A 24,035-nucleotide genomic window follows, 5' to 3' on the forward strand; every position below is an offset into this window, starting at 1 on the left:
TCTGGGGAAGAGCTGCGGCTCCTGCCATGCTAGGTGTTGTGCGGCCAGCTGGTGTTGCCTCTGTACCCTTCTATTCCCGCCGAGGTGGAGAACCATGCCAATTGGCACTGCTGGCTCAATAGGGTGTGTGTCTATAGAGCGAGTCCCCTGTGGGCCTGTTGCCAGCTGTGAAGGAGGGAGCCTAACAGGAGCCCCAGGTTCTGACCCGGTTCTGGGGGCCACCACTGAACTGCCACCTCTAGGTGGTCATGTCACTTCCATTCTCCCAGCTCACGCATCCTCACTTGTGAAATAAAGGTTTGACTGTGGCTGACTTTATTTCTTTGGGCTCCAAAATCACTGCAGTTGGTGATTGCAGCCTGAAGTTAAAAGACGCTTACTCCTTGGAAGGAAAGTTATGACCAACCTAGACAGCATATTAAAAAGCAGAGACATTACTTTGTCAACAAAAGTCTGCCTAGTCAAGGCTATGGTTTTTCCAGTGGTCATGTATGGATGTGAGAGTTGGACTATAAAGAAAGCTGAGAGCCGAAGAATTGATGCTTTTGAACTGTGGTGTTGGAGAAGACTCTTGAGAGTCCCTTGGACTACGAGGAGATCCAACCAGTCCATCCTAAAGGAGATCAGTCCTGGGTGTTCATTGGAAGGACTGATGTTGAAGCTGAAGCTCCAATACTTTGGCCACCTGATGGGAAGAACTGACCCATTTGAAAAGACCCTGATGCTGGGAAAGATTGAGGGCAGGAGGAGAAGGGGACGACGGAGGATGAGATGGTTGGATGGCATCACTGACTCAGTGGACATGGGTTTGGGTGGACTCCAGGAGCTGGTGATGGACAGGGAGGCCTGGCGTGCTGCGGTTCATGGGGTGGCAAAGAGTCGGACACGACTGAGCGACTGAACTGAACTGAACTGATGGCTGTCAAACTGCACAGCCGGAAATGGTTTTCTGTGTGTGGGCTCAGGGGATGGGGGCAGGGGAACCTGTGAAAGACTTCCCAGGGGAAGGGTCCTCAGTGAAAAAGTAAGGTTTGGAAACCCCAGCCTAGATCTCTGAATCTCCTTCTGACTCTGAATTAAGCAATGTAAGCTGATCAGGGACGAACCCCTTGACACCACCAGTTGGGCCCGGGGGGTTTTCCTGATTGTGAATTAGGCTATTTGACTTCCCGTCACTGACAGCAGGGGTAGGTAGAGAGCCTGCTTTTCATTGAGACTGAAAGGCATGGCCTCCCAGGAGGAAACCTTCAAAATGATCAGAAAGAGCAGAAGAACAGGTTTGTTCTGTTTTTTTCCCCTTGATAAGTAAGTGAACAAACTGTGGTCCATTCCATAATGACTGTTCATTCATTCCTCTTCGCTCAATAAACATGGGACAAAGTCTCCTGTGTACAGAGATCTGTGCACAGACCTATGAAACAAGGATCTTAGAGTCCAATTGTGGGTATAAGAAATGGGCATGTGTAATAATAATAGTAATAGAAGGCTCAGTGCCCTGAGAAATACAGCTTTGTGGGAAATAGGAAGTTGAGAGAGAGCAGGGGAGGAGGGAGGAGGGCAGAGTTTAATTGGAAGGGATCATTTCATGCAGGCCTTGAAGGAAAAATTGGGTTTAGGCCTAGGATGGAAAACATTCCAGGCAGAGAAACTTATGCTGGCTCAGAGGCAGGAAGATGGAAAACATGTACAAAGAATGATGAATAGTTTAGTTTGGCTGGAACCAAAAGCCTGGCAAGAAGAGAAGTGGTTGGAAATGGCCGTTGGTGGGTGTCTTAAATAAACACTGTCTTTGTCCATTTTAGTCTTTCCAAGGTTGTATCACCTGATTCCAGATGGTGAAATTACCAGCATCAAGATCAATCGAACGGATCCCAATGAAAACCTCTCCATTAGGCTTGTGGGAGGCAGTGAAACCCCGCTGGTCCATATCATTGTCCAGCACATTTATCGTGATGGGGTGATAGCCAGAGATGGCCGGCTCCTGCCAGGAGACATCATCCTAAAGGTAGAGACTGTAGCTGTGGAGCCATGAAAATGGGCTTAATAAGAGTCACTTCTGAGCAAATTGTTGGATGCATGGGTTAGGGTTATGATGGGTGAGTGGTTGGACAGATAAGTAAAACACTAACATAAATGTGGAACAGTCACTTTCCATAGTTATTGGATTGATATGACTCTTCATACAAGATTAGTAATTTGCAATAGGTCCCTAACCCTTCTGTCTGTCTTGTTCTTCTGATCTCTTTCTCTCTGTGTATAAATACTATCTCTATATCATTTTGTCTCTGTTCTCCTCCTTCTTCTTCTCCTGTCTTCCCCCACCCCTTACTTTCTTTACCTCTTCAGTCTTCTCTCTTCCTTCTTCTCCTCCCTCCTCATTCTTCTTCTCCTACCCCTTTCTCCTACTTTAAGTAAACAATAACATAAAACAATATAAAACTGTAGCATATATCTTCTTAAGTTGTCTTTAGAACAGATTACTGGAACATTTTGTATTTTATCTAATCACTCACATTCACACACTCCCCTAAAGTAAATTTCCTATAGCTTAATGACCCTTCAGCAAAGAAAAAAAAAATCCCTAAGCTATTCTGCCAACCCAAAGACATTCCAGGGGAGACAGGTGGTGAAACAGAACGCCTTGGGCATTACTGTCCTCTGAGGCTTGGCCGAGGGTAAGGATGCTTGGGAAGAATTTTCAGATGAAGAGAAAGGACAAAGGAAGAGTTGTTTATCAGACAGAAGTCTAACATGTGCCAAAAGTGATAAGCAAAAATCCCTCCCTTGGTCATATATTTCCTGTCTGACCCTCAGATGACAGTTTCATCCTATCCCTTCTGGGTTGCTGACAGGCCAGCTCTTAACACATTATGTGCTATTTCTCTGGCAAAGAAATTCTTATTTTTTGGAATAAGAGGAGAAAGAATTTGAAGCAGTTATTGTAGAAACACTGATATTCCCACTGGCCTCTGAGATGGAGTACGAGGCAGGGCCCGTCAACCTCAGGGGACGGTTGGCCATGCAATTAGCAACACTCTGCATGGCTTCCCTCCAGTTCTATGGGAGCTATGCTGCCTGGGAGGGTTGCATAAGGAAAACATTTTGATTCTTGTGGCCTTCAGCTGGCACTTGGAAGCAAAAAAGCTGCCAGGACTGTTTAGCAGGCGACCCTGACTTTCTCCTGGCCTGAGTGTAATGGGGAAAACTGGACATGGAATAAGGTGACAGAGTAGAGCAAGGTCTTTGAGCTCACCTGTGCTTGCACAAAGGTTCTGAGCCTTGTCCATGCACGAAAGAGCCTCTGTGCATCCCTAGAGATGCAGCAGAGGACGGGCAGTTGTATGCGGCAGGCAGGCCCGGGAAAATCTCACTCTGTGACTCTTCTAACAGTTGGCTACAAGTGCAAGAAATCTTCCCAAACCATAGAAATTCAAGAAGGTTGTTTCTCTTCTGTGGGGCCTCCTTCCTTAAGAACAGAGTGCAGTGCTGCTGTGAAATTATTTTCTTCCCAAGCAGTGACCACCACTGGAGGCCAAAGCCTTGAGGCTGGGTCTGCCTAGAGTAATTAAAACCAGAAAGCCCCACACAGCATCAGTCCCACAGATTATTAGTGAGGCACAAATGAGTGGGCCGAGCTGGAAGACATTTAAGCAGTTTAATAAAGTGACCCAGCCATTCAGTAAAAGAGCCTAGAAGCTTCCATTTACATCAGTTCATTTGAAATGGTACAGAGATTTTTTTTCTCTTTTGTTGAGAACATGGGCAAAAGACCTTGTAGGAGACCACCTGGAGACTTCACAGATGTACACACTGTCACACACTTGCCAAAACACAGATACATGTATGTACACACACATTCTCTATGTCTCACACACACACACACACACACACACTGTCACACACTTGCCAAAACACAAATACATGTATGTACACACACATTCTCTATGTCTCTCTCACACACACACACACACACACACACACACACACACCAGTGAAGCCTAGAAATTCCAGAACAGGTGACTTAGGGAGAAAAATTCATTTGGAGATGTTTGGAAAGAAAATGTCAACTCAGTTTGATTTAAATAGCACTTTAACATAATTATTAATCAAAAAATTTCTTTTCTTCGACCTTCTCCCACTTTTTCTTCCTTTTCCTTCCTCCCTCAGCCAAAAAATAAGTTTAGCAAGCAACAGAAATGAGGGTTAAGCCTGTATAAATAAACTTGAGGGCCTATGTAAGGACACGGCTAAGAAAAGATCCTGTCTGTCTGCTGAGACAGAGAGTTGAAAAGGTGTGCAGGTAACTGGATGAAAGCTGGGTTACAAGTCCTGTTGGAAGATGGGGTATTTGGGCATTTGAACAGAGAAGAAGGTGACAGAGCAGAGTGGTCCTTTAGGAAGGGCCCTGGTGGGTCTATAGTAGTAGGGCCTTTTAGGCAGGATTGTGGCAGGTGGCGCTGATGGCTCTGTGCCTCTCCCCTTCCTCCAGGTCAACGGGATGGACATCAGCAATGTCCGGCACAACTACGCCCTTCGCCTCCTGCGGCAGCCATGCCAGGTGCTGCGGTTGACCGTGCTCCGGGAGCGGAAGTTCCGGAGCAGGACCGACGGACAGCCCCTGGATAGCTACGGGCCCCGGGATGACAGTTTCCATGTGATCCTCAACAAAAGCAGCCCGGAAGAGCAGCTTGGAATAAAACTGGTGCGCAAGGTGGATGAACCTGGGGTGTTTATTTTCAACGTGCTGGATGGTGGCGTGGCAGATAGACACGGCCAGCTGGAGGAGAATGACCGTGTGTTAGCCATCAACGGGCATGACCTTCGGTACGGCAGCCCAGAAAGCGCAGCTCATCTGATTCAGGTAGGTCACAGACGATTACAAGGTCCTGGTCAGAAACTGCCAGCATGAGCAGGAATGCTTATCACCTTGATCCACCTACCCTGTTTCTACCCCGGGTAACACACAGTGCCTCCTTTTCAAAGAGTCAAGAGTGAAAGGCCAGGGAAGAACATTGCTCCAGCAAATGATGTGTTTCAGGGTCATGGCCATTCTGTTAATGTTGCCAGCCATCTAGTCTGACTGCAGGTAGACACATTGGGCTCTGTTGCAGCCTCACCAGGTTAAGATCACTCAGGGTCAGCAGGGTTGCATCATCCTTGTACCCAGTATGGTAATCACAGACCTTGGGGTCACTCAAATATGCTCTGAGAACATCCGGTGTGCCACCCCCATAGAAGCTATGCCACGTGCCCTTCAGTGATCCTGTGGACCAGAGACCACGGTAGGATTGGCTAAGGTTGAGCCTCCTCTCCATGGCTAAGTCCAGCCCCCTTCAAAAGCCCATGGGAACTCAAATATGAGCCTAAGGAACCCCTCTGTAAGAGAGGCATACAAATTATTATTACTCAGGCAAATAGAGCTCATAACAGCCTGACATTGGTTCAAACTAATTCACACTCCTGACAGGCATGATGCCACCAAGCCCCAGCATGCATCTTGTTAACTTCAGCTGGATGACCTTGAGTTTTTGTTGTTGGTTTTCTTTTTAAATTGAAGTTTTCTTTTTAAATTGAAGTATAGTAGATTTACAATGTTGTGTTAGTTTCAAGTGTACAGCAAAATGATTCAGTTTTACATGTATATATATACATGTTCAGTTCAGTCGCTCAATCGTGTCCGACTCTTTGCGACCCCATGGACTGCATGCATACCTATATATATATATTTTATATATGTATAAAATCTATTCTTTTTCAGATTCTTTTCCCTTATAGGTTATTACAAAATATTGAGTATAGTTCCCTGTGCTGTACAGTAGGTCCTTGTGATTTATGCATTCTACATATAGTGGTGTATATATGTTAATCCCAAACTCTTAATTTATCCCTCCCTACCCCTTTGGTAACAATAAGTCAGTGGATTTATTTCTGTTTTGTAAATAAGTTCATTAATATCTTTTTTTAGATTCTACATATTAGCAGAATCATATGATACTTGTATTTTTCTGTCTGACCTCACTTAGTATGATAATCTCTAGGTCCATCCATATTGCTGCAAATGGCATTTTTTCATTCTTGGTTTTATGAAAAAAACTAATATTTTTCACTGAGCTGAGTAATATTTCATTATACATATACCATCTTTTCTTTATCCATTCTTCTGTCGATGAATATTAGACTGTGTTCATGCCTTGATTATTATAAATAGTGGTGCTATGAACATAGGGGTGCATGTATCTTTTTTAATTATAATTTTCTCCAGACATATGCCTAGCTGTGGGATTGCAGGATCATATGATAACTCTGTTTATTTAAGAAACTTCCATTCTGTTCTCCATAGTGGCTGTTACCAATTTACATTCCCACCAACAGTGTAAGAGAGTTCCCCTTTCTCCACACCCTCTCCAGCATTTATTTGTAGACTTTTTGATGATGGCCATTCTGGCTGGTGTGAGGTGATACCTCATTGTAGTTTTAATTTGTCTTTCTCTAATAATTAGTGATGTTGAGCATGTTTTTCATGTGCCTGTTGGCTATCTGTATGTCTTCTTTGGAGAAACGTCCACTCAGATCTTCTGCCCATTTTTTGATTGGATTATTTGTTTTTCGCCATGAGTTTTTTTAATATTCACTGAGCTTCCAGCTTTATTCCTAGAGAATAGGAATAGGCTTTGTTCTGGACTCTTATATTCTAACCCTTCAATTTACTTCATTTAGCCAAAGTGTATTAAGTTTTTGCTTCTTGCCTAGTTCTGGATCAGGTTCAGAGAACAGGGAGATGATAACCTCTTAGGTTACTCTCCCAAAGGAGCCCACAGTCTAGTAGAGGAGGTGGCTTTTTCTAAATGACTGCCATGTGGTGTGATAGTGTGTCATGGAGAAATTAAGCACGGTACTGGTTCAGACAAAGGAGAGATTTTTTACTTAGTGGGGGTCTAGAGATTCTTCACAGAGAAGGAAAATCTTGAACTGGGGTTTTGAGGGATCAGAAGGGTTCTCTAGGTGGTTGAGGCAGGGAGGGTCATTCTAAGGAGATACAACACAAAAGAATGTTTCCCCAAAAGCCAGTTAGGGAAATGGTTAACACCTGGAGTGTGGTATACAGTTTTAAAAGCAGCAATAGATAAGGCAGGAGTGATAGGTAAGGGCCAGATCATGTAGAGTTTTATAAGTCATGCTAAGAAGTTCAGACTTTACCCCTAAGGCCATGAGGTATCATTGGAAGGGTTTAAGAAAGAAAGTGACATGATTTTCTAGAAAGATCTCTCCAGAGGCAGTGGAAAGCTGATAGGAGAGGGACAGGAATGGAGGCCTTAAGATGTGTTTGCTGTTATCCATACATCATGTCAGCTTCCCCTTGGTGGCTTAGAATGAAGAAGTATTCATTCTTCAAGTATAGATAGTCAGCAGCAGTAGTTGAGTGGGCCTTGTATCAAAGTTCCAGAGAGGATGACAGTCAGAAGACAGAGCCTTCCGTCAAGGACTTGATCATCTCAGTACAAACAAATCTCCCTACTCTTGGGTTCCAATCATGGAGTTCTTCCAGGTGTTGGCAACTCTTTTCACTATCAGGTGCATAGTGTCTTTTCTCTGTTTTTTTTTTTTTTTTGAGGAGAACCAAATAGTGGATGAAATTATTGTCATTTTAGATGTGGAAAGCCTGAAGCAGAAGGTGGAAGGGAACTTCCCCTGCTTCTTCCATCCATCAGGACAGGAAGGATGCATGGTGCTTTGGCCCCTGATCTGGGGCTTTTGACAGTGTCTCGGTTCCAAGGTCATTCTCAATCTGGTGGATGCCCATCTGCCCTAAGGGGCCTGAGGTCATGCCCTGTGGAGCAGATGAAGAACAAACCAGAGTTACAAGAGGCATTTCCTTCTGGAGTTTATGTCATCCATTCCCAAGTTCACATGCCCAGCGCCAACTTTTCTGAACACCACACTTACATAGCCAATTGTCTACTTGGTATCTCCATGTGAATGTTCTGAAAGGCATCTCAAATTTAATATTCAAAAGTGGAACCTTGGCCTCTCCACTCTCCACCCCTTGCCAAACCTGTTCTTCCCCTCAGTCTTTCCTTAACTCTAGAAATGACAACATCATTTACTCAGTTACTTGGAGCAATAAGTATCTTGACTCTCTTCCACATCCCCTGCCTGTAATCTATCTCACCACCTCCATGGCTTCCATCAGCCAGGCCACCATCTCCTTTAGTCTGGGCTGCTGCAAGAACCTCTTAACTGGTCTCCTTGCTTCCATCTCCACTCTCATACAGCATTTAGAATGACCACTTTACAGAGTTAATCCCACCATATCCCACCTTCCTGCCCTCAGCCATCCAGTGCTTCCCAAGACACTTACATTAAAATATCAAATCCTTACAGTGGCCAGCAGGGCCATGTAATCTGGTCGTTGGTTGTCTCTCCAACCTCATATCTTAAGCAAATGGGAGGATTTCTGGTATTCTCCCCCTTGCTTAACCATGCTCTTCTTAACATTGCCCTCTTGCTATTGCAACTCCTCAAGCATTTTAGGAACTTTCTCAACCCAAGGCTGATGATCTTGCTGTCCCTTTGAAAGACTCTTCCAGATATCTGCATACCCCTGCACTTCACTCAGGTCTCTCTTCAAATGTTACCTCAGAGATACCTTCACTGACCATCCTGCTTAAAGTAGCATCCCCTACCCTCAATTCTATATCCTCTAATCTTATGTTCTACTAACAAATTGTTTGATTAATACCTCCCAATCTAGCATAGTATAGTACAGTATTCTACCTCAAGCAATTAGAGAAATGCCTGGCAGTAAGAGACACTCAATAAATATTTGAATGAATAAATTTAGCAGGTTATGTTGTTGTTCAGTAGCTAAGTCGTGTCCAACCCTTTGCAGTCCCATAAACTTCAGCACACCAGGCTTCCCTGTCCTTCACTATCTCCTGGAGTTTGCTATATAATTCACTCATTAATTTCATCTCATAGGGATATTTTTTGTCAAACCGTTTACTGAAGAAAAAGCACCAAATCCACTTTGACATTATTTTTCCCCAAGGTAGAAGTCTTTTTGTCCCCTTGAATTTGTTCAGTTATTATTGGTTGAGCACCTTCTAAATGTCAAGAGGTGTGTAGGACAACGGTGAACAAGATTGACACAGTCCTGGCCTCGTAGAGCTTAGAATACATTCCCATCTCTCCCCAAATACAGTCAAGTCAGCACTGAGCAGGCAGTCTAGCCTGTATGTGCCAATGGGTGAGAACAGGAAATAGACAATGTTTATGAAAATATTAATCCATGGAAAATGAAGAGCCCTGCTTTTTTTCTTTATGAGGAAACTGCACTCTCAGCATGCCTTTTCTCTTTAAAAAGCAGACTCTTGGGTGATCATCAGTTTTTTTTCCTGTTAACGCTTGTCAACTCCCTCTGCAGGTCAGTCTGTGCAGCTCACAGTCTAGAGATCACCTGCCAACTATCCTTCGCAATAGACAAAAGAAAAACTCCCTTACTCATGTCACGTGGAAAAATCTCAATTGCACATGGCATTCTACTTTTGTAGATTACTAACAGAAGAGGAAAAAATTTTTTCCCTGAGAACGTTAACTTATGAAATAAAATCTTGCTTCACAGTGGGATTTCCTAAAAGATTCTTCTGCTTACCAAACAAAGCCAATGTGCTTTGTAGGCAAGGGAAGAAGAAGTGGAAAAAAAAATTGGGCCAAATGAGTTGGAAAAGAAATGGAAAAAGTAGAATGCTGAGCAAACTCAGTTAAGCAACCTCAAGTGTGGATTTTATTTATGAGATACTTGTAACACACACCCGGCTGGGGGGATTAAACCAAATGCCCTTCAAAAGTTGAGAGTCAAATTTCCAACCAATCCTTGGCTGCACTGGCCTGGTGTGTCCATTCCATGAATCATGTTTGTCTTGCAAAGAAATTCCCAGACAACATGCCCTTTTGGTCATGTTTTCACCCACAGTCCCACACATTCTACCTTTTTCTACATTATTTCAAGGAAAAGTTATTACAGAGAAGCCACAACTGTTTTAAATTTGACCAACTTTACATATGTGGAGCCCTAACCTTGGCTTTCTCAGCAGAAGCCCTAAGTACCAGACCCCAGAGTTAGGCTGAAAGTTGAGCGCCTCTCGGAGAGAAATCCAGTGGAGATGGAAGCTTCAAATATGGGGCACTTGATTTATTTAGAACTTAGTACAACTTTATTTTTCTCTGTTGTCAATTTTAGCTTTTTGAGCACCATGACTAGAATTTCTGCATGAAAGGGACAGCTGTCTGGTATCATACCTAAAATAATAGAACAAAGAAATATGGTCAGAGATTTCAGACCCTGGGACATCTCAGCATCCCAAACCTGGAAGGTTCCACATATATCTATCCAATATTCAATATGAGAATGATTTCTGCTAAGAGTTATACGTGCTTTGAGATGCTCTCATCTACCTGCAATTCTGAATCAGTGAATACATATCTAGGAGTTCAAATATATATACAGTTAATAAATGAAGAAAGCAATGATGGATTTTAAATTTGAGTATCTCCTTTGTGCCCTTTTTTCTTAGCCAACTTCCCATACTTGATGCAGAAGCTGAAATAATTCAAAACCATTTGCAGAGGTTGTGATAAGATGAGCTCTCATTAATATAGATCTATGTGATTTTCTTTCCCTTTCACATGAATTAATGTTTAAGTGAGAAGTTATTTCACTAAAGAGCAACTGACAACCAGGTTCTTCAGACTTTCTAGAAGGATATAATAGGCTTTTAAACAGATTCAGAAATTAAATAATAATGGACTACTCACATTACCTACATTTGTTCTAAATAGGTGGTTCCAGTTCATGAGCTCAGGGGCAGAACTTTTGTCCCCACGAGCCAGTAAGAATTGCCAATGAAATAAGAGTTCTGTGTGTGTATGTGTGTTTTATAGATTAGTGCAGCTAATATAATCCCTATATTTAAACAAATTTTCTTAATGTGGTATGGTAGTAAATTTAAAGCACGTAAGACTAAACAGTGCGTAGATTTTAAAAACATTCTTCTTGAGCTGAATTCTTAGAGTCCAAATGACTTTTAACACAAAGCTCCAGATTCCATGCATTCATGGTTCAAGCATGACTTGGAAAACCGTTCAGTTTTTCAACTCAGAATTTTATGAGTGAATCCTCTGCTCAGTTCAGTTCAGTCACTCAGTCGTGTCTGACTCTTTGCGACCCCATGAATCGCAGCACGCCAGGCCTCCCTGTCCATCACCAGCTCCCGGAGTTTACCCAAACCCATGTCCATCGAGTCGGTGATGCCATCCAACCATCTCATCTTCTGTTGTCCCCTTCTCCTCCTGCCCCCAATCCTTCCCAGCATTAGGGTCTTTTCCAATGAGTCAGCTCTTCACATGAGGTGGCCAAAGTATTGGAGTTTCAGCTTCAACATCAGTCCTTCCAATGAACACCCAGAACTGATCTCCTTTAGGATGGACTGGTTGGATTTCCTTTCAGTCCAAGGGACTCTCAAGAGTCTTCTCCAACACCACAGTTCAAAAGCATCAATTCTTTGGTGCTCAGCTTTCTTCACCGTCCAACTCTCACATCCATACATGACCACTGGAAAAACCATAGCCTTGACTAGACGGAACTTTGTTGGCAGAGTATATGTCTCTGCTTTTAAATATGCTATCTAGGTTGGCCATAACCTTCCTTCCAAGGAGTAAGCGTCTTTTAATTTCATGGCTGCAATCACCATCAGCAGTGATTTTGGAGCCCAAAAAAATAAAGTCTGACACTGTTTTCACTGTTCCCCATCTATTTTCCATGAAGTGATCTTCTGCTCAGCTACACTGCAAATATTAGGGGATCTCGAAACTTCACTACCCTTCCCCACCTCTCACTACCCTTCCCCACCTCTCATGTCTCCACACATAATTCTGTTTTGTTTTTTATTATTATGGAATGAAATCAACCAGAGTAACTTTCAGATGCCATAAAGGAAATGGCGTTTGAGGACTTAGGTCATTCTGCTGAGGTTCAGGACCTAAATTCTTATTTTGACCTTGTCACTGACATCTGTTCGACCCTGTATAAGTCAGACTGTCATTGTTAATTTCTTAGCACTTAAAAAATATGCTTCTGGGAACATAAAGATGTACATGGAGCTAAAGTCTAGTGGGAAAAATAGATCAAATTGCTGTCTCAAATCTCCTCTTCTACCCTCATCAAACCCTAAGGTCCTATTCATCACTTTTCCTCAAAGTCTCCTTAATCTCCTTTTTTCTTGGCCCAACTCAGGTCACCCTTAGCTCAAGTAGCTGCTGCCTGTCTAAAAGATATTCACAATTCTCTTTAGACTGTGCCAGGCTTTGTGTGTGCCAGGAGCTGAAGTCTCAATGGTGAACTAGTTGACATACCAGATTTGCCTTCACCAAGCTATTTTATAGAGACTACCAATTAACATTGCCCCCATTAGCTTAACCCGGAGTTGTAATTCTGAAGCCTTCAAATTCCTGCCCAGTGAGAGGGATTTCTTTTAACTTTTTCATTCAAGCAAGGTTGATTTGCAATGTAGTTTTAATTTCTGCTATATAGTAAAGTGATTCCAAACTTCCAAACTCCCCCTTGGCAACCACAAGTGTGTTTTTTTGTGTCTGTGAGTCTGTTTCTTAGATAAGTTTATTTGTGTCATTTTAGACTCCACATGTAAATGATATCATGTGATATTTGTCTTTCTCTGTCTGACTTCAATTAGTATGATCATCTCTAGTACATCCATGTTGCTACAAATGGTCTTTTTCATTTTTTATGGCCAAGTAATATTCTATTGTATATACATAACATCTTCTTTATCCATTCATCTTGTCAGTGGACCCTTAGGTTGCTTCCATGTCTTGGGTCTTGTGAATAGTGCAGTTATGAACACAGACAGGCATGTATCCTTTGAATTATAGTTTTGTCTGGATGTAAGTCCAGGAGTAGGACTACTGGATCATATGGTAGCTCTATTTTTAGTTTTTTAAGAACTGCAGTACTGTTTTCCATAGTGGCTGCACCAATTTACATCCCCAGCAACAGTGTAGGAGGGTTTCCTTGTAGGGAGACATGTTTATGTTTCTCAGCTCTTCTCTTGCTCACTGGCAGAACCTTCAGGCAAGGATTTTGTTTCTGTACCTCACTGTGCAGTATGTTGCTCTGTTAGCAGGAACAGCTGACAACTTTGTTACTTTGCTAGCATATCTGTGGGTAACCCTGTTCGGATGCCTCCTGTTGCCTGCATGGCCATGTATGGTCTGTGTGCCACACGTGATCTCAGAGGCAGGCTGCATTGCTGTGATGTGTTCATAGCAGCACCTTGGGAACCTCCCTGTCATCTTTCAATTAAGCAGCAATAACCACAGACACCTATGGACTTCTTGGCCCCATAGAACAGAGACAGTCTTTATGCATATGTGAAATGACAAAATGGGAACTCCATAAATGAAGTGCTGGGTGCAGCTGGCCCATCCAAAAACACTCTTTATTCTGCTGGTCAGACCAGGATATATCTTCTAGGTCTAATTCTCATACACACACCCAACTCAACTTTATTAGAATGAGTTCAGAGTTCATGTTTTTGAGGTGACTTGTTAAATATGACAGAAACTAGGAATCCTTGACCTGGAAAGAAGAAAAGCTAAGGGAGGCCATGAGAGTTATTTTCAAATAGACCTGTCACATGGAAATTGATTGGGGTTGCCTGAGAGGACATGGCTAGAACCAATGGGCGAGCAAGAGAAAGACAAATTTAAACTCAACCTAAGGGCAAACTTGCGAATTAGTGCTGTCTAAAATTGGCCTGCACCACCTTGGGACACAGTGGCTTCACTGTCATTGGATTCACTGAGACGCACACTGGGTGACAGCATGGCAAGGAGTTGGAGGGGAACGGAAGCACGGGCTGCGGGGGAAATGTTGGATTAAATGATGTCTGACATCTCTTTCTTATCTGTGACTTCCTAACTGTGTGCAGCCGGTGCTCCACACAGTTCCCCAGGGCTTCATGAGCACAAGATGGATGAACTGAAAGTGATACTTGAGCCAAAGCTGGAAGGGGAACTCAAGTGGAGCAGCCCCCAAAGGTGCAGGAAGAACCATCTCCACAGTTCAAGCTAGACTGTCTCACTCTGGGATTGATAGCTTACAGTGAGCAGTGTCGGATTCGTGATCTCCGAAGAAGATTTAGCTTCAGGACCAGGAACCAGGCTTGACCACTCAAGAGCTTTTGTGTAGCAGAGTTTTATTAAAGTATGAAAAGGGACAGAGGAAGCTTCTGACACAGACATCAGAAGGCGCATGGAGAGTGCCCCCCTCACTAGTCTTAGGGAGGGAATTCTATATTTTTTAATTAGTTATTACAGTAAATCAAGAATGTCTCAAGGTTGTAAAGATCTTACTAGACCCCATAATTTACATTTTAAGATAACAGGATTCACCAGAAGGTTTTCAGGAAGGAGGAACTGTCCTCAAGCAGGATACATTGTTGTTATACAATCCTTAGTACAGAGTTTAAACTGAGTTGTTGTGTAATTGTAATCATCAGGCTTAAAGAAAAAAACATTTTATGTGACTAAGACTAAGGAATGTAGAGGAAAAAAAGGACATTTGTCCTTCCCTCCTCCTTGAGATTTCCAGACCCTTATCTCTTCCTTGAGAACCCCAGACCACCCCCTCTCCTCCTTGGGGACCTCAGACTTCCTATCAACCTGCCTAGGAATTGACTCTCTCAGGATCCTTGGAAAAGAAAGCAGTGGAGAATGCAGATGCAGGAGGAATTTTTTTTAAAGAGATGTTTGCTAGAACCTCTGATGTTAATGGATGGAGCACCAAGTAGAGACAAATCCTTCAAACAGCTTATATTATTAGAAATCCAACTACAGCTTTTATCTCAGTAACAAGAGGGCCCCCAGTTAGGCGGACCTGTACCGTGATATAAAGGGGGCCATGTACATGGTCTGTCTGCTCTGGGCAGCATGATATCGATGCCCATCAGTCAGTTCAGAGTCTCCTGTGTCAGCTGTTAGTATAGATACTCTGCAGCATTGAGGGGGCAGGAGTGTGGTAACTCTTGAGATTTTTTGAAGCTAATATACCAACGCAATGACCAAACCCACACAAATTACAGTTTACCAAATGTTTTATTTAAGCAGAAGTCAAGTGGTCCTTAGAAAGCATCACTACGAACAAAGCTAGTGGAGGTGATGGAATTCCAGTTGAGCTATTTCAAATCCTCAAAGATGATGCTGTGAAAGTGCTGCACTCGATATGCCAGCAAATTTGGAAAACTCAGCAGTGGCCACAGGACTGGAAAAGGTCAGTTTTCATTCCAATCCCAAAGAAAGGCAATGCCAAATACTGCTCAAACTACCGCACAATTGCACTCATCTCACATGCTAGTAAAGTAATGCTCAAAATTCTCCAAGCCAGGCTTCAGCAATATGTGAACCATGAATTTCCAGATGTTCAAGCTGGTTTTAGAAAATGCAGAGGAACCAGAGATCAAATTGCCAACATCTGCTGGATCATCGAAAAAACAAGAGAGTTCCAGGAAAACATCTATTTCTGCTTTATTGACCTATGCCAAGGCCTTTGACTGTGTGGATCACAATAAACTGTGGAAAATTCTGAAAGAGATGGGAATACCAGACCATCTGACCTGTCTCTTGAGAAACCTGTATGCAGATCAGGAAGCAACAGTTAGAACTGGACATGGAACAACAGACTGGTTCCAAATAGGAAAAGGAGTATGTCAAGGCTGTATATTGTCACCCTGCTTATTTAACTTATATGCAGAGTACATCATGAGAAACGCTGGGCTGGAAGAAACACAAGCTGGAATCAAGATTGCCGGGAGAAATATCAATAACCTCAGATATGCAGATGACACCACCCTTATGGCAGAAAGTGAAGAAGAGCTAAAGGGCCTCTTGATGAAAGTGAAAGAGGAGAGTGAAAAAGTTGGCTTAAAACTCAACATTCAGAAAACTAAGATCATGGCATCTGGTCCCATCACTTCATGGGAAATAGATGGGGAAACAGTGCAAACAGTGTCAGACTTTATTTTTGGGGGCTCCAAAATCACTGCTGATGGTGATTGCAGCCATGAAATTAAAAGACGCTTACTCCTTGGAAGGAAGGTTATGGCCAACCTAGATAGCATATTTAAAAGCAGAGACATTACTTTGCCAACAAAGGTCCGTCTAGTCAAGGCTATGGTTTTTCCAGTGGTCATGTATGGATGTGAGAGTTGGACGGTGAAGAAAGCTGAGCGCCGCAGAATTGATGCTTTTGAACTGTGGTGTTGGAGAAGACTCTTGAGAGTCCCTTGGACTGTGAGGAGATCCAACCAGTCCATCCTAAAGGAGATCAGTTCTGGGTGTTCATTGGAATGACTGATGTTGAAGCTGAAACTCCAGTACTTTGGCCACCTCATGCGAAGGGTTGACTCATTGGAAAAGACCCTAATGCTGGGAAGGATTGGGGGCAGGAGGAGAAGGGGACGACAGAAGATGAGATGGTTGGATGGCATCACCGACTCGATGGACATGGGTTTGGGTAAACTCCAGGAGTTGGTGATGGACAGGGAGGCCTGGCGTGCTGTAACTCATGGGGTCGCAAAGAGTCGGACATGACTGAGCGACTGAACTGAATATATATATATATATATATATATATATATATATAAGCATATATATATATGCACCGGCTTCCCCAATGCAGCGGTGAAGAATCCACTGCAATGCAGGAGTCACAGGAGATTCAGGTTCAATCCCTAGGTCAGAAGATCCGCTGGAGGAGGGCCTGGCAACTCACTCCAGTATTCTTGCCTGGAGAATCCCATGGACAGAGGAGTCTGGCAAGCTACAGTCTATAGGGTCACAAAGAGTCAAACACGACTGAAGCAACTTAGCATGCATGCATGCACACATGTATGCTTAAAATAAGTGTGTGTGTGTATGTATGTGACACACACACATATAAAGCAGCAAATGCTAGCGTGCATTTGGTTTAACTCCAGTCTTTTGGACATGAATAGGTAGAGCATTTGGCTTGGTCACTACACTTTGAAGTACAGGTATTCTATCAACTCTTGCTCTGCCCTAACTAGCCTCCGTATGGACCATGCCACAGTGGGTCAGTACAGAGTCCTACTCTGCTCCAGGGCACAGCTCTGCAGAACATCTCTCCTGGCCCCTGGTGCAGTGGCATCTTTGATTTCCACCTCTCTACTCTGTGAAGTGCCTGGTCCTTGTTGCATCCTGACAATCTACTGCAGTGAGTTTTGTAAAAAAAAAAAGCCATTTCCAAACTGAACACAAAGGAAGATGCTCACCCTGGGAAACATCACTGTAGCACTCTCAGACTCTTCTTGCTTCCAGCTATGAGGGATGGGATTGTATTATTTTAAAATGGGCTAAATATAAAAGAGGCTACCTGACTATGCTTGCCTTTTGTGACCTCTGCTTACTGTCGTCATATAAACATGATTGGCAGCTTTGAATCAAATCTCAAAAGAGCAGAGAAATCATTAAATGAAACAAAAGCAAACAAGCTTTTCCACGAGAAATGCTATTCAGTTTTAACTTTCTGGTTTTCTCTGAATATGAGATTTGTCCTGTTTTTTCAGCTAGGAGTAATTGGTCCCACTTAGGAGGCTTTTATGTGTGTTACTCATGTCTCCTTCTTGGCACCTGCTTCAGACTTTCCCTGAAGTAGGACAACTCCCTGAGAGCAGAAGCCTTGTCCCCAAGGCTCTTAGAGGCTAGTCTAAAGCAGACATCTGTCAACCATGGGGACAGAATGTTTGTAGAGAGGCCTGCCAGCAAGCGGAGGTCCATAGGGGAGAAGGTGGAGGCCATTAGAACCCCTTCCCCTTAACCAAGGAAGGGAGAAGAGGAAGTTAATGCTTGGGCGCTTAGAATAGAAAAATTACGGTATTGAAGTCTGGCTGTGCAGCTTGTAACCTCTGTGTCTAGAATTTGTCTGGATCAAAATTTAGAATGTTTAAGGGAGAGAAGAGAGGAGAGAAAAATTACCTCTAGCTTGGTCTGTTACTTGAGTCGCAATTGTTAAACAGTTCTTTTGCCCAAATTACAGCATCCCAAGAGATGCCAGAAGGAAGCGGGGCCCCCTCTTGCTTTGAGAGTTATTTAAACAACAGGTCTGCTGCCCCCCTTCCTCCTGGCACAGATTATGTGGGTATGAAATAAGTGAGTTCTTGCCATTCTCTCCTTCATTCAGTCTTTCTATGATCCCCCCTCCTTCTCACACTCATCCCACATTCACACTGCATTCAACCAGTGGAAAGAAAGGCTATCTGGTGCTAAGGGCTGTTTCTCAGCCCTAAATCCAGCTGCTTCTGAGAGTTAAAGCCAGGATAAACACATTAGCCCATTTTCCACCTTCAACTTCAAATACTTGGAAAGAAAGAGCATCAAATAGCATCTCTCTGAGAGCAATTTATAAGGTGGCTGGTAAGAGCCAGGGATCCAGCCTTGCAGGGAATTTATTTCCAAGTAAATTGATACCAGGGTTATTTATTGGAGTGTTATTTCTGCCAGAGTCGGCATTTGAAAATCCAGTGAGAAATTCATGCTGGAAAATGTGAATTAAATAGCTCTTACAGGCTACTCCTTGGCATTTGGGATTTTGCCTAGCGAGTTGATTCAATCTGTCTCCGATTTTCTCAATTCTTATTAGGTGCTTAGGCCTGCAGCTGCCACTAGTCCAAATTGAACACGGCACAGCACGTGGGCCTAGACACAAACCTACCACCGAGATCTTTCAAAACGTTGGAGTTTCCCTGAAGATAAAGAGCATATTTGGGCTCAGCAGCTGAAGTTTTGACTTGAACATTTGCCATTTCTTATCTTTTAGTGACTTTTGCTTCAAAAAGTTCCCAGAGATAACCTCATTTGGATAAGTGAGGCTTACAGTATAAAGAAAAAGCTATTATAAAATCCTCTTCCAAGAATTGAGTTTAGTTGGCTAGTACCATAGTTTTTCATGTCAGCTTACTTCACTGTCGTTTCCTGGGCTCGTTATTTTTATCCTGTTCTGACACAAGCTTTATATATGATGAGAAACACCAGGGAATTTGAGATAGGCAAATGAGGAGGGAAGACGAGTATGTAAGTGATGACTGGGCAGAGCAGCAGAAGTGATGATCAAGCTTGATATGAAGGAGAGTGAGTGAAGGACTTAAACTTTCTTTGTAGGGTTTTCTACGTGTATGTGAAATGAATCATGCTGGCCCACCATCCACCATGATGTTTACAATAGGCACTGTACTTTAGGAGCTGTTTTTAAACATTCATCTAATTTATAACCATCCAGCTGATGACCCCTAAGTTTCTAAAGAGTCCTGAGATATTAATAGAAGAATGTAAAGTCACGAAGTTTTGGGCTGGGCAACTGTAGGGATCTGATTTCATTGGTGGGGTTCTCATTGCTTAAGATTTTAAAACAAGGTCCTAGTTCTTGAGAGTGACTTACGGGCCATGGGAAAGAAGAGGCAGAGAGGCAGGAAGCAAACAACTCCACTCCCATTGTCTGAGCTCATGGAGAAGAACATGGACTTTCCGTGGCTTCTTTTCATGACCTGACTTGTCCATGGTTTGAGAACTGTGCCTGTGACGGAAGAGGGCAGGTAGGCCGCCGTCCACCTGTGCTGTGATGCTGATGGTCAGGGGAGGGGATGTAGAGGGAAACACGTAGAACTTGGTCTTCTCTTCTCCACCTTGCTTGTCCCCAAACCTAATCTTTCCTGGTTTCCAGTCAAATCTAGCCATGCTTCAGCCACAGTCAGCTTTTATTCAAATAACAGGGAGGTCAGCAGGCTCCTTCAGCGTGGGCCATCAGGGAGCCTTGTTAGGTATGTTTCACAGGTCTAAGTTTTCATCTATCTGGCCTGCAGATCTGGAACCTCTGTAGTCAGTGGTTCTAGAATAATGACCCCACATGTTCTCAGACACAAGTGAAACTCATCAGTGGCAGAGAGCCAGTTGGTAAGTTTATGATGTGGAATCAACCTTCCTAATAAGCAGTGCAGCTGCTCTTTGTCAGGGTACATAGCAGAGAGGACTGGTCAACACAATTAGTGACTGTCACATTAAAAAAAAGGATCAGGGCAAAGGCCTTTAATCAGGTTGTGTTAGAGCCTGCTGTCATCCTCAGATTTCTGAAATACTCATCCTTTCCAATACTCAAATGTTTGAAACTGTCACTCACAGGATTCATATTCCTGCCGTGGTAGTGTTGCGATGGCAACTCCATTTCTTTACTGTTTACCTTTGGTCTTAGACCTTGGGTCTGGGATATGAACTAGGCTACAACTTTACATAGTACACTCTCTTCTAGCTGGAAAGTCCTTCAGTCGTGGCTTGTGTGCAGTTCATTAAAAATAAGTTAGCAATGCCCAACAGTGTCTTTTCAAAGACTGTTGAATGAGTCAAATGTTCCTTAGTTTCTCCCTTTGAAGTGATGTTCATTACCTAAAGTATAGGAATAAAGGAAATAACTCAAGTTCTTGCCAAATTACAAAGTGGGTATAATCATGGAGAATGTGAGAAATCGTTTTTTTCCATAAAAAAGGTAAAACCTTGGGGGAGAATGGATACAGGTATAGGTATGACCGAGTCTCTTTTCTGCTCACCTGAAACTGTCACAACACTGTTGATCGGCTGTACCCCAACACAAAATAAAAAGTTAAAAAGAAAAGTAAAACCAGACTCACATCTCGGTAAGTCATTGGTGCTGGATGTTTAGGATGGAAGCTCCAAGTGGCTAACGCCTGTGTCTCATCACGCAGGCCAGTGAGAGGCGCGTTCACCTCATCGTGTCCCGCCAGGTTCGGCGGCAGAGTCCTGACATCTTTCAGGAAGCCAGCTGGAACAGCAACGGCGGCCAGTCCCCGGGGCCAGGGGACAGGAGCAACACTCCCAAGGTGAGGCCCAGCCGGGATGTGTCCACTGGTCCTGCAGGGAGCTCTTTCTTGGGAAGGCTGCACACTTGAACATTTCTAACTGTCATCTCTGGACTTCATCACTTAAACACTGTTTGACTTGTCTTGTAAAACAAAAGGTCCAAATCCCATCTTCGTGACCTGGTGAGATAACAGGTGTCTCCTGTAAAAGCAGGAGAGGGAAAGGTACAGGAGTGTTTTGAAACTTGATCGTGAAAACCAGACCTCATATGGGGACCTAATTTCTAGTCTAAGCCAAATGGATGTCTTGTTTTTCCAACAGGCGTTTTGTTTAAGGATGGTTCCCATTCATGTTGAAATGAGGAAGGTGGCTTGCTTTCTGGCTTTTGAGGTACCCAATCTGCCTGAAAATGAACGATTCTCTTTTTTTTTTTTTGGCTGCACCACAAGTCATGCGGGATTTGTTTCCCAACCAGGGATCAAACCCATGCCCTCTGCAGTGGAAGCAAGACTGTTAACTACTGGACCACCAGGGTTGTTTCCCCCTTCTATTTTTAGTGTGTTTGTTTTTGCAAGAACCCAGGAAGATAATAAAAACATTCAAGTTCATGTAACATTAGAGAGTAGTGGGGATTGGGACAAATTAGAGAGTGTATATCCTTATGGTTTTCAATTCCAGAAAAATTTTAAAACACTGTGGATGAAGCAGAATGCATCTCTAGGCAGAATGCCTCCTTCAGGTCAGCAATTTGTAGCCTGTCTTTAAGTGAGGTGACTCAGGCCAATGAGTACTTTTGTCTGTGGCTTTTATTAGAGGCAGTACTGTAACCTCCTCATTTGGATGGGTATCTAAGTAACACAAACCTTGCTTAGTCCTGTGCCTTGGCTTGGCATCTTACTGTGATGGCAATGAGATTCTAGCTGTCATTTCTCCTGAGACCTGGTTTCATTAAATCACTTGTCACTAACCTCTTATAGGTAGCCCATTCTTCTTGCAACAGATATTAGAAATGCCTACATTCTATATCAGGCTGTGTTTCAGTTTGGAATAACTCAGAAGTTTGAGTTTTTGAGCAATGGATGCAGATTTTTTATTTTGGAATATCTCTGCTTTATATAATGTTAACTACATAGCCTGCAAGGCTACACCACCTCTCCTTCCTCCAGCCAGCCAGCCATACCGCATAAATCCATAAATTTTAGGTTTATTTACAATAAGCAATCTAGAAAAACCAAGTACCTCCTGCTAAAACCTTTTATGGATAAGGACTACCTGGTGTCTTTTTGATAATAAACACCATTAGTGTTTAAATTAAACCAGTGGTATCTGTTAATGGAAAACTAGCTTATTAGCTCAATTATTTAAAGTTTTACTGTTAGTTGAGTTAACTAGACCATATTATATTCATTAAACCACTAAGAATGCAGCTTCCACCAGCACTGTGGCTTTATAATCCCTTCCACCTAACCATCATGAATCATGGAAATAGCCAGGGTAATCTGATCAAATTTTTGCTGCAACCTTCTGTCATGTGTCCAGTTCCTGGAAAACATACATAACGGACTGGTCTAGTGGGAAATTGTAATTATTTTCATTTTATTTATAGTTCTATCTGCCTTCTGTAATGTCCTCTCTCTCTCTCTCTCTCTCTCTCTCTCACACACACACACACACACACACACACACACAGTGGTATATTTAAAATTAAAACATAGAGACATTTGATGATTTAGTTTTTCATGATCCTACTCAAGTTTTTTTTTTGTTTGTTTAGGAAGTAATATGGTTTTTTTAAAGTAGGCACTTAATGATTCAAAGAAATATCAAAAGAAGGCAAACCAAGATTTGTGAGACAGAGAAGTTTTTAGCCAATTGAAAAGCTAAAGGACGATTGACAGAGTGTGGTTACCTCTGTGGGGGAGACTAATGCTTACCTACACAACCAATCTCTACAGGGCCCTTCAAAGTTCTAAGGTTTATATAAATACACCCCGATGTTAGAAGTACTAATTGCAACATATACCTTGGTATAATTATTAGTTTCCAATTTATTATTCTATTACTATCAAAAACAAGGTGTGGCAACTTGCAGTTATCTGTTTGTTCAACAGATGTGTACTTATTGTCATCAATGTGTTAAATGCTATGCTCAGTGCTAGGGGTACACTCACATGGCATTACTGTATATAATAAAACCATTATAACAGACATGGGTTATTTAAAACCATAGGAAATCAGGAGGTAATAAATGCTCAAAAATCCTAGGTCTATCTTGCTTCATAATGAAGCATTAAAAATTGATTCTATGTATGCAAGCATTAGTTCTGTATTATGAAAACCATCAAAGTTACAGAAGTTTAATTATAACCCATTTGGTTTACTGAATACATAACATATTCACCGATTTCAAAAGATGGAAAGCATACTTTCTCACCCATCCCTGCCTTGCCCAGTACTCACCTCCACTTTTTCTTTCAGAGCTCCTTTCATGGGTTTGGGTGGACTCTGGGAGTTGGTGATGGACAGGGGGGCCTGGCGTGCTGCGGTTCATGGGGTCGCAGAGTCGGACACGACCGAGTGACTGAACTGAACTGAAAAGCTAATACAATTTCTTATTTCCCTCCTTTTTTTTTTTTAAACAAACAGAAGCATGCTTATATTTTGTTCTGTGACATGATTATTTTTGTCAAATTTTAAAAATTTTTCTTTCTTTAGATAGAACTATCAGCTATGTTTTGAACCATAGACCTCCTTGAGGTTTGATCGGGTGTTATATTTATTTGCAGTGCACATGCTCACTTAATCCGCTTGGTCACTGCCCAAGTAGGAAGGAGAATAACTTTTTAGAAAAATATGTACTGATATATACGCCTTGACTTACTCTTAATGCTTCAAGATAATATTGCATATGGCTTTGATGTTTTTGGTCTTGTGCTGTTGAATCAAAATCACAATCCTCTTAATTTGCTTTAGAAGTTATTCTATTAACACAATGTGTATTATACAATGTGTGTATTTTATGTAATAAAATTAAAGGGTATAACTGCACATTATGTAGAACACTAAAGTAAAAATAA

General features: G+C 42.5%; 1 protein-coding gene across 18 annotated transcripts in view; it reads left to right on the forward strand.

The window, feature by feature from the left end:
• LNX1 (ligand of numb-protein X 1) overlaps positions 1–24,035 on the forward strand; it is a 200,461-nt gene that overhangs the window by 165,653 nt on the left and 10,773 nt on the right. For 15 of the 18 annotated variants that reach the window (XM_081510781.1, XM_081510310.1, XM_081510554.1 and 12 more), the window contains 3 exons: positions 1,803–2,005; positions 4,490–4,861; positions 20,844–20,978. In XM_081510781.1, coding sequence (XP_081366907.1) covers positions 1,803–2,005; positions 4,490–4,861; positions 20,844–20,978 — 710 coding nt within the window. The remainder of the gene's footprint in view (positions 1–1,802; positions 2,006–4,489; positions 4,862–20,843; positions 20,979–24,035) is intronic. The other 3 variants (XM_081511006.1, XM_081511082.1, XM_081510918.1) reach the window with 1 other exon arrangement.

Source organism: Giraffa tippelskirchi, chromosome 1 (genome assembly GCF_054371585.1).
Source record: "Giraffa tippelskirchi isolate mGirTip1 chromosome 1, T2T-mGirTip1v1.2.pri, whole genome shotgun sequence".
Lineage (NCBI taxonomy): Eukaryota > Metazoa > Chordata > Mammalia > Artiodactyla > Giraffidae > Giraffa > Giraffa tippelskirchi.